The sequence below is a fragment of the Capra hircus genome, chromosome 29 (assembly GCF_001704415.2).
Source record: "Capra hircus breed San Clemente chromosome 29, ASM170441v1, whole genome shotgun sequence".
NCBI classification, from domain to species: domain Eukaryota; kingdom Metazoa; phylum Chordata; class Mammalia; order Artiodactyla; family Bovidae; genus Capra; species Capra hircus.
The window spans coordinates 46233201-46244214 of NC_030836.1; the positions used below are offsets into that span (position 1 = coordinate 46233201).

The window sequence follows — 11014 nt, forward strand, 5'->3', positions numbered from 1 at the left end:
TGTGAACAAAGCTAGTGGAGGTCATGGAGTTGCTGCTGAGCTGTTTTGAATCCTGAAAGATGATGCTATTAAAGCGCTGTACTCAGTATGCCAGCAAGTTTGGAAAATTCAGCAGTGGCCATAGGACTGGAAAAGGTGAGTTTTTCTTCCAGTCTCTAAGAAGGTCTATGCCAAAGAATGTCCAAACTGCCTCACAGCTGTCCTCATTTCACATGCTAGCAAGGTAATGCTCGGAATCCTTCAAGCTTGGCGTCAGCAGAACGTGAACCAAGAACTTCGAGATATTGAAGCTGGATTTAGAAAAGGCAGAGGAACCAGAGATCAGATTGCCAACATTTGATCATGGAAGAAGCAAGGGGTTTCCAGGAAAACATCTGCGGCTGCACCGTCGACCGCACTGAAGCTTGTGTGTGGATCACAGCAAACTGGAAAGCTGCTTACGGAGACGGGACCACCAGACCACCGAACCTGTCTTCTGAGAAACCTGCATACGGGTCAAGAAGCAGTGGTTAGAACTGGACGTGGAACAGCAAAGTGGTTCCAAATTGGGAAAGGCTGTATATTGTCACCTTGCTTATTTAACTTCTATGCAGAGTACATCATGTGAAATGCTGGGCTGGTTGAATCACAAACTAGAATCAAGATTGCTGAGAGAAATATCAACAACCTCAGATAAGCAGATGACACCACTCTAATGGCAGAAAGTGAAGGGGACTAAAGAGCAAGCCTCTTGAGGGTTACGGAGGAGAGAGGAGCGTGCCGGCTCACGGCTCCACATCCGTAAGCTCAACGACACCGGCCCCGCCCTGGGCGCCGAGCTGCCTCTGCTGCATCCAGCTCTGTGGCCGTGTGGCCTGTCGCCCGTCAGGTTCCTCTGTCGACAACAGTCTCTGGTCCCATCACTTGTCGGCAAGGAGAAGGGGAAAGAGTGGAGGCACTGGCCGATTTTATTTTCTTGGGCTCTCAGATCACTGCGGATGGTGACTGCAGCCATGAAATTAAGACACTTGCTCCTTGGAAGAAAAGCTCTGACAAACCTAGACAGTATTTTAAAAAACAGAGACATTAGTTTGCCAACAAAGTTCTGTACAGTCAAGGCTGTGGTTTTTCCAGTAGTCATGTACAGACGTGAGAGTTGGACCATAAAGAAGGCTGAGCTTCGAAGAATTGATGCTTTTGAACTGTGGTTCTGGAGAAGACTCTTGAGAATCCCTTGGACTGCAAGGAGATCCAGCCAGTCCATCCTAAAGGAGATCAGTCCTGAATATTCATTGGAAGGACTGATGCTGAAGCTGAAGCTCCAATGCTTTGGCCACCCGATGGAAAGAACTCACTCGTTGGAAAAGACCCTGATGCTGGGAAAGATTGAAGGCAGGAGGAGAAGGGGATGACAGGATGAGATGGTTGGATGGCATCACCGACTCAATGGACATGAGTTTGAGTAAACTCCGGGAGTTGGTGATGGACAGGGAGGCCTGGCGTGCTGCAGTCTGTGTGGTCTTACAGTCAGACACGACTGAGCGACTGAACACCTACTGCGAGTGACCCCCACGTGTAAGTCCTCAGCATGTCCTGAGGGCAGACGGGCTGCTGCCTGGGTTGGGTGCGTCCACGTGCTGGAGAGAGGAGGGGTGGCTCTTGGAGAGATGAGTGCCGCAGAGCCAGCGCAGGGCTCACTGCAGGCACGCAGCAACTCCAGGAGGGACTCGGGGGCTGTAAGTGGACGCTGGCCCGCAGGAGGGTCCAGATGAGTTCTCACAGGCCGGGTTCTTGCTTCGACGTGATCCACAGGATCATAAGAACCCTGCGGGCATCTGGAACTTGTGTGCCCGGGCGGGGGCAGTGCCACCTCTAGGCAGCCGGCGAGGGGACACGTGAGTGACTGACGAGCTGCACGTTGCGTCTCCTGTGGTTTGAGAGGGGTGTTGGAAGGACTTTGTTCTTTGTCATCTGCCTCGTGTCAAAACTTAAAAAAAAACAACAAAGCAGTTAGAAAAAATCTGTTCTGTAGAACTTTGACCCACTTTTTCTCTGTAACACAGTAGGACTTAGAGATGTTTGAGGGTGCATGCTAGTATGGTGCCCGCTTAGTCATTTCGCCTCTTTCGACATTTTTAGATGCTTGACAGTAACGTGCACAGCTGTGCCTCTGAAACCAGACGTTTCTTTTCGGTGCTGTGGGCGGTGAGGGTGCGGGCGCTCGTGCCGCGTGAAGCCGTGCCTGGCAGCGTCTGCACTGACCTGCTCTTTCCCTGTTTTCCAGTCCACGCCATCTCCATCGGCAGACCTCCTGGGTTTGGGGGCTGCGCCCCCCGTCCCCGCAGGCCCCCCGCCCTCTTCCGGCGGGCTGCTCGTGGATGTCTTCTCAGACTCGCCCTCCGCGGCTGCTCCCCTGGCTCCCGGCTCCGAGGACAACTTCGCCAGGTAGTCTGCCTCCTGCCCGAGGGGGGCCTCTCTCTCTCCTGAGTGTGTCCCAGCCCGGCGGCAGCCGGTGTCCATCCCCGTAGCCCCTCACCCTGCCGGGCCTGCGCCCTGGACTCCACGTCTCCAGTTATTGAGCGAACTGGGACTCCGGGCGGGCGAGGGAGCAGGCCGCCCCAGGGCTCTCGCCGCAGCTCACGCCGTCCTCTGCACTGTGCCCCTGGGCCTCCAGTTGTGCCCGCGGCTGCCCTCCAGGGGCCCAGCTGGTGTTTCAGAAGCGCTCTTCAGTTGCACAGTCGCTGCTTTGGCCTGGGGAGGGGTCTGTAACAGACCCCCAGGCCCTTCCTGCGCCGCCTTTGGCCGCTCCCCCCTCGTCGTCTGCGTGACCGCTGTCCCGCGTCGGTGTGCCCACTGTGGGCTGGCGGAGCTTGCCTGGGCTTGCCTTCGCTGTGTCCCCTGAGGCCTCCCTCCCTCCCTGCCTTCGGTGCTCCCTGTCCCTTCTCGGCTTGCTCTTTGTGCTTCTGTCTCTTGAATCTTATGTCTGGATGAGAGGTGGGCACCCCCCACCAAGAGCAGAGCGGCTGCCCGGCCTTGGTCCTGGGCCGTGGCGGCTGTGGTCTGCAGCCTCCGCCCTCTGCCCGCCCCGCACGCCGACCGGCTTTCTATGCTGCGGGAGTGACTGGGCGGGCAGCTGTGCAGGGCTCCTCCTTGTCTGGCTGTGGCTGAAAACAGACTTTTTTTAGATTGAGATGTAGTTGGTTGATATCAGTGACTCACGGCTTTTGTAGACACCAGAACAGCGGCTGTCTTTGCCTGAGCGTGCCGCGTCCGTGTCGCTTCCTGTGCGGCGCACGGCCGTCTGCGCCTCCCCATCCCCACCCCGGCTTCCCTCTCCCGCTTCCTTCTCCCCGCTGGTCACCGCTGGTTTGCCCTCTGTCTGTGGGTCTGCTTCTGTTTTGATATATGCGTTTAGTTCTTCGAGCCCATGTGTGAATGGTGACACACAGTCTCTGTCTTTCTCTGATCCATTTCCTCAGCATAACGCCCTCCGGCCCGCCCATGTATCACACGTGACAGAATTTCACTCTTTTCTATGGCTGAGTAGTATTGTGTCATATATATGTGTGTGCGTGTGTATGTATGTGTGTGTGTATACACACACCCCCCACGTCGTTATCCACTCATCTGCTGATGGACATTTGGGTGGTGTCCGCATCTTGCTGTTGTAAACAGCTCTGCGCTGAACGTGGGGGCACATGTATCTTTCTGAACGGTGTCTCTGCCCTTTCTGGATATATACCCTGCACTGGAATTGCTGAGTCAGGTGGTTGCCCTGGGTGGGGAAGATCCTCTGGCGAAGGGAATGGCAACCCACTCCAGTGTTCTTGCTGGAGAATCCCATGGACATAGGAGCCTGGCGGGCTAGAGCCCATGGGGTCACAGAGAGTCAGGCACGACTCAGCGACTGGCCTTTCCGCTTTCACGGCAGCTCTAGTGATCTCTGAGGACCCTGGGTGCCCTGCCCGTGTCTGCAGCAGCTCTCACCCGCCAGCAGCGTGCGCGCCCCCCACACCCGCCGGCAGCGTGCGCGCCCCCCCACACCCGCCGGCAGCGTGCGCGCCCCCCACACCCGCCGGCAGCGTGCGTGCGCCCTCCCCCGCCGTGTGCTCACTGATACGTGTCTCTGTCCGTGGTGGCGCTGTTCTGGCCTGTGTGCGGTGACACCTCACTGTTGTCGTGGCCCCCGTCTCCCTGCTGGTGCGTGATGTGGAGCACCTCCTCACCTGCCTGTGGCCATCTGTGTGTCTTCTTTGGGAAACTGGCCGCGCAGGCCTTCTGCCCGGTGTCTGGTTGGGCGGCTCGGTTCCTGGGACCGGAGCTGCGTGAGCGTCTGTGTGTTTGGAGGTTGGCCCCGCGCTGGCTCTGCCGTTCGGAGGTGTGTTCTCCCGTTCAGGGGGTCTTGCTGGTGGTCTCTCCTGTTGTGCGGAAGCTTCTAATCACACCCCGCTTGCTTTTACATTTGTTCCCTTTGCCTTCGGAGCTGATCCAGGAAAATGTTTCCTGTGGTTTATGTGCAAGTGTTCCGCCCATGTTCTCTTCTAGCAGTTTAATGGTTTCAGGTCTCACGTTTAGGTCTTTAACCCACTTTGGGTTTATTTTTGTGTATGGCGTGAGAAGGTGTTCTGGTTTCATTGTTTTCCACGGAGCTGTCCAGCTTTCCCAGCGCCAGGGGCCGGGGAGCAGGGGAGGGGCCGGGCGGGCGTGTGTGTGTGTGCGCGTGCGTGTGTATTGGGGGGGTGCCTGTGTTCTGCCTGTGTCAGTGGGAAGCCGGGGCAGGTGAGCAGCGCTTTCAGGGACAGCAGGCTGACCTGCCCCGTGGGCCGCGCTCGGCTCACCTGTCTCCGGGCCGCTTGCAGCGGAGCTCCCTGGAATGTCTCCTGCCTTTCCCGTTCTGTCCCAGAGAAGGCTTCCAGCCTTCGTGTCTCTTAAGCCCCTTTTCAGAACTGGTCTTGTATTTTCAGTGGGTGACTCTGAGTGACTCACACGCTGTTCCTTGTCCCCAGGTTTGTCTGTAAAAATAACGGTGTGTTGTTTGAAAACCAGCTGCTTCAGATTGGACTGAAGTCTGAGTTTCGGCAGAATTTAGGTATGTGTTTTATTTCTTGAGTGAAAACGCCTCTCATAAGGGTCTAGTTTCCAGAATATGTAAAGGACTCCAAGTCAGAAACAGAAAGAACCCAAGTGAAAAAATGGACAGAAGTCTTGAACAGACATTTCTTTGAGGAAGACATTCAGGTGTCCAGAAGCCCTAGACAAGGTGCCTAGCATCACTAACAATCTGGGAAGTGCGGTGAGGCCACACTGAGGCGCGTTCACATCCGCAGTGTCTACTGTGAGCCCGGAGCCAGCGCCCCATGCGCTGCTGGTGGGCCTGTCAGTGGGGCGGCTGTTGTGGAAACACTGGAGGTTTCTTACAAGATTAAAAGTAGGGCCATCATGTACATGACCTAGCCGTTCTGCTTCTGGGTGTTTACCCAATTACGTGACAAGAGGGAAGGGCTGAGCAGACACCCGCACACCCACGTTGGCAGCAGCATCAGGCACAGCTGCCAAAAGGCGGAGACAGCCCCCGTGCCCACCCCTGAGGAGTGCACGCACCAGATGTGGTGTGAACCGACCACGGGTGCTGCTCAGCCTTAAAGGGGAGGAAACCCTGACACAGGCTGCAGCGTGGATGCCCCTCAAGGACGCGACGCTCAGAGAAGCAAGCCAGCCGCAGAGGAGGTCCCTGGAGGGTCTCACCCGCAGACACAGGGAGTGGGCGGGGCCGGGGCTGGGGCCGTGGGGGGAGGACAGTGAGTGTCCAGTGGGGATGGAGTGTCCGTTGGGGAAGATGAACAGGTTTCTGGGGATGATGGTGGGGAAGGTAACACAGCCAGGGGAATGTTCTAGTGTCCCGAGCTGTGCGCCTGGAAATGGTTAGATGGTAAATTGCAGATTATATATATTTTACCACACTTTTTAAAAAAGCTGTTTTTGCTCCCTCCATATCCCCCGCAAATTATGCACGCTGACTGTTGGGACTGCCCCCTCCCTGTACCCTCGTGGAGCCTGTCCTGGAAGCGAGTGGGGAGTAAGCAGGGAGGAGGCGGTGTGTCTGCCCTGCAGGGACCCTGATCCTTCTCAGTGAAACTCAGAACTTTGCATTGAGTTTAGGAGTTAACTCCGGGCTGTCGTGGAGTCAGCCAGGCGCTCGGTGTTTCTTGCACCGTAGGGGAGCCATGCACACCTGTGTGTGCTTTCTAGGAGAGGTGAGGTCCCGTTCCATCCGGGACTCCACGGGTACAGACGTTCACGGAGGCCTGCGCCTTTTCTGATGGCACAGGGCTCCCCGTGCTGCGCCCGAGGGTTCGGGGTGCGGTCGGGGTGGGGCGGGGGCTCTGTTCTGCCCCTGCCGCTCAGGGGCTGCGATGTGCGCTGTGAACAGGCTGCTCTGCTCACTTCCAGGCCGCATGTTCATATTTTATGGCAACAAGACCTCCACACAGTTCCTGAATTTTACCCCGACACTTATCTGTTCGGACGACCTCCAGGCCAATATCCTTGGTCCTGTTGCCACTTGGGCCACAGGCAGAGTGGGTGGGAGGATGGACTGGGAGGACGCTCCCGGGGCTGGTCCTGCAGCTTTAGGGTCTCTGACTGCTCTCAGGCTGCGTGTCCATAACCCTGAGAACTGCCTGCAGGCACGCTCCAGCCTCCCGTCACTAGAGAAGTTCCCAGGCAGAGCCAGGGCTGGGGCACCGGGACCAACTGCAGCCGCAGACAGCCCTGGCGGACAGCAGGGCTGGATGTGAGCGCCTCCCGTCCGTCAGCCTCACCATCCGGGGGCCTGTCTGGGAGGATGGACTCCTAGATAGTGAGGGGCAGGCGGCCGAACTTGACCACCCAGGGCGCCACCTTTTTTGGAGAAACTGTGAAGTAGGAACCTCCTCACCTCAGACCAGATCTGTTTTTCAGTGAGTTCAGTCGTTCAGTTGTGTCTGACTCTCTGCGACCCCGTGGACTGCAGCACGCCAGGCTTCCCTGTCCACCACCACTCCCAGAGCTTGTTCAGACTCCTGTCCATTGAGTTGGTGATGCCATCCAACTATCTTGTTTTCTGTTGTGCCCTTCTCCTCCTAAGATCTATCTTTATTTAAGATAAACATCTTTCAAACGTAGACTGTTGACGCTCAGTTTCTGTGGCTAGCCGTTAAAGACAGCTTGCAGGTTTTTTCTGTGGGCAGGATGAGTGCTCTGCCCTGCTGAGCCCTCCTGGCCCCCCTTGGCCGCGGGGCTCAGCTGCGTTCCCCTCATTGCCTCGGCCTCCTTGACTCCCGCACATCTGAGCCTGCAGACCAAGCCCGTGGACCCAGCCGTGGATGGGGGTGCACAGGTGCAGCAGGCGGTCAACATTGAGTGCGTGTCTGACTTCACGGAGGCGCCGGTCCTCAACATCCAGTTCAGGTGGGTGCCTGGGCGTAGCTGTCACTGCCGTGGCGCGGGGCCTGCTGCTCGGAGGCCGGCTGCGCAGGAGCGCCTGGTGAGGGTCCTCCCCAGGTGCATGCTCGGTGTCACACGCCCCACACGCAGACTGGCTGTCTCTGGCATGTTTGCGTTGCTGCCTTGCTCATTCTGCTGTTTTTCAGCAACCAGTAGAGTGAGTGAGCAGGCTGCCCTGTTGGGTATCTGTAAGGTTAGATTCTGGAAAGGCATGCTCTGAAACGTGAACTGCATGGAGACTTGAAGACAGTGTGCTGTGTAGAGTCGAGGGAAAGAGACGTGCAGAACTTCGTTTCATTCTGTAGGCGCTCTTTTTTTAGTCATTTTATGGGAAAAAGGAATGACCCCCCCAATTCAAGCTCACTTGGACTGCTGGGGAGCGGGAAGAGGTGGCAGCTGTCCCTGCTCGTTGTGACCAACCTGGCAGCGTTGGCTGAGGGTGTGTTTCCCAGCATCCCCGGCTCTCGATGACTGTGTGCTGGAGATGGACAGTCTTCCTGGGGCCCCGGGCTGCCCTTCTGTGCCCCAGGGGTCTCGCACTCAGGACCTGGTCCTGGCTGAGTCTCGGGTTTTCTGCGCATTCGTGGACTCCTCCCGGTGGACCTCTGTGTTGCTCACAGGTATGGGGGAACCTTTCAGAACGTGTCTGTGAAGCTGCCTATCACACTCAACAAGTTTTTCCAGCCCACAGAAATGGCTTCTCAGGATTTCTTCCAGCGCTGGAAACAGCTGAGCAAGTGAGTGGCAGCTTGTCCATAGGTGGACAGGTGGGCAGGGCCCGGGCTGCAGCCAGCTGACAGCGCGGCTGCTCTGTCCCCACAGCCCTCAGCAGGAGGTACAGAGCATCTTCAAGGCCAAGCACCCGATGGACACAGAGGTCACCAAGGCCAAGGTACCGGTCTTGCGATGGACGTTCCCAGGGTCGGGGCGTGGCCCGGCCCTCTGAGGAGACTGGTGGGCTTTCCTCTCGGAGGACTCTCCCCTCTGCCGGCGCCTTGCCACGGGCTCCTGTTTCTCCCCTCTCTCCCCAGATTATCGGCTTTGGCTCTGCGCTCCTGGAGGAAGTCGACCCTAACCCTGCGAACTTTGTGGGCGCTGGCATCATACACACCAGGACCGCCCAGATTGGGTGCTTGCTGCGCCTGGAGCCCAACCTGCAAGCCCAGGTGCAGCCCTTGGTATCGCTGAGCACGCTTGGGTGGCGTTCCCCGCAGTGGAGTGTGTGCACAGGGAGGTGGGCGGGTCCCACGGGTGGCCATCTGGTGCGCTACACAGAGGCGCACACCTGCCTCACCACCACCACCGCCCACTGGTGCCCGCGACATTCCCATCGCCCCCATGGAGCTCCTGGGCACCCCCTGCGAGGCCACGCTCTGTGGCGTGGGGCCCCCAGCTTCGGCAGGCGCTCGTTGCTGCCGCACCCGTGGCAGGCCCTGGTGGAACACGTGGGGAGGTGCACTGTTGGCTCCTCCGGCACGCCTGTCCATGGACGTGGGGCTGCTGCCAACATCAGGTGTCTTTTGTGTGCACGTGACTTCATTTCTTGTGGGTGCCACCCGGGTGGGCTGGCAGGCTCACGACATCCAGGCACCGTCAGCGCTGCTGGCCTGCCGCAGTGCAGTCCTGCTGCCCAGCGGCTGTGCTTGAAGGCTCCAGTTGGTCCCCACGTGCACAAGCGCTTGTTATGTCAAGCTTTTATTTTAGCTGAAAGCGCCTTTGATGCTTGAGTCTGTCAAACTGGCTGCCTCAGGGAAGGGCTGAGCAGGGCCTTTGGGGGCTGCTGGGCGGGGCCTGGCCCCAGGGTGGCTGCTGCCCGGAGCGCCCCCGCCCCGCCGCTACCTGCTGTGTCCTCTGTTCCAGATGTACCGACTGACCCTGCGGACGAGCAGGGAGACCGTCTCTCAGAGGTTGTGTGAATTGCTGTCAGAACAGTTTTAAAGCAGCAAGGGCGGAGCGTCAGGCTCCCGCCTGTGCGTCTCTCCTCGTCTCCACCGCTCTTTGTTGCTGAGCTGCAGGTCCGAGCCCTGCCTGGTGTCACAGCCCCCAGCGCCTCCCAGCCCCGCCTCTCGGCCTCGTCCCTCCTGGGGATGGATGGGGAGCCTGTGTGCCCTTGAGGAAGGGGAGGCTCAGCCTGGAACCAGCCAGCCTGCCGAGTCAGGCGGAAGGGCATGGCTCCCGGGATCAGTTCTTACAGAAATCAAGACAGTTCTGTGGTTAAGTCTGCACATTAAAGGGAAATTAGAAGTTGAAATGAACGTGGAGTCTTTTTTTGAAACTCTCTCAGGATGCCGTGTTCTCTTACTGGTGGTTCATCTCTGACGCCCTCAGAGGAGAGGCCGTGTTCTGTCTGCAGGACTAGGTCTCGGCTGCTTGGATGGGCGATGGGGAGGCTGTGGGTGTATTTGCTGGGGGCCTGGGGGCCTGTGGGCACTGAGTTCTGCATCTGCAAGTTAGACGGGGCTGTGTTCTCAGTGGCTGTCAGGGAAAACTTGTCCTGCCCAGACTGAGTTCGGCTCCCTTCCCCAGGGCTGTGCTGTTAAAGGGGGGCTTGTAAGGCCCTCCCACTGAGTCCTGATGTGCACAGGGGAGGAGGGTCCCTGGTGGCCCTGGAGAGTGTGTTCCTGGCCTCACGCGTCTTTGAATTCATTTGGGTCACGGGCCCCAGGGCTGGGTCCCGGTTGTGATTGCAGGGTGTGGCATGGTTTCTAGAGAAGATTCTGGAAGGTGAGCCGTTTCTTCCCTGTGCAGTGGCCCTAACCTGTTGGGGTCACGACTGCAGGCTGAGGTGTCATGGACCCTGGCCTGTGGGTGGGAGCAGGGAGGCCTGCGTGTGGCCGGGGAGCGGGGAGCCGGGCGGGGCTGAGGTGGCAACAGCCGCCCCGTGCGTGGCTCTCCGCGCCTCACCTGTACCTTGAGATGCCCAGGCGGGGCCTGTGTCATTCCCTGGGTTTCCAGGGGAGACCAGGCTCCTTGCCACCCCATGGGGAGCACCACATGGGTCAGGGGAACGTGGTGGCCCTCTGCCAGGTGCCGGTCCTTGGGGAGGCGACTTCTGGGAGTCGCCCTGTGGGTGCTGGGGTCCCACCATGCTGCTAATGCCCCACTAGAGGTTCCCACACCTGGCGCCCTGCACAGTCCTCCACGTGCGGCCGGGGGGCCTGAGGCTACGTGGGAGAGGCAGCTGGCAGCGCCACTTGGCACTGCAGGTGGATGGCGCGGCCGTCCTGCTTTTCGCTCAAGCCCTAGTGTGTGGACTGCCCAGCTCTGGGCTGGTTTCCTGTTAGCCGATGCCCTCCCACCACCCACCATTCTAGCTGAGTGTCCCATCTGCAAAGCAAAAGCAACGCCAGGGTGGTTATGGGAACGTGTGGTTTCTAGAGGGAAAGGCCCTGTGGGGCCGTAAGCGCCGATGACACGGGCTGTCATCTGGCCCCAGTTCCCAGTCACGGGGCAGAAGCCCCGGTGCGTCCAGGTGATGTGCCTTCTGCTCTGCAGTTGGACTCAGAACATGGGTTGAGCCTGCAGGACTCACCGTACATGTTGGGGGCCT

General features: G+C 58.6%; 1 protein-coding gene across 2 annotated transcripts in view; it reads left to right on the top strand.

Moving 5' to 3' along the window:
• Window positions 1-9719, top strand: part of AP2A2 (adaptor related protein complex 2 alpha 2 subunit) — a 68252-nt gene extending 58533 nt beyond the window's left edge. For both annotated transcript variants that reach the window (XM_018043263.1, XM_018043264.1), the window contains exons 15-22: window positions 2264-2424; window positions 4986-5068; window positions 6430-6519; window positions 7305-7428; window positions 8085-8201; window positions 8287-8356; window positions 8496-8630; window positions 9325-9719. In XM_018043263.1, the coding sequence (XP_017898752.1) occupies window positions 2264-2424; window positions 4986-5068; window positions 6430-6519; window positions 7305-7428; window positions 8085-8201; window positions 8287-8356; window positions 8496-8630; window positions 9325-9402 (858 nt within the window). In that variant the 3' untranslated portion in view covers window positions 9403-9719. The remainder of the gene's footprint in view (window positions 1-2263; window positions 2425-4985; window positions 5069-6429; window positions 6520-7304; window positions 7429-8084; window positions 8202-8286; window positions 8357-8495; window positions 8631-9324) is intronic.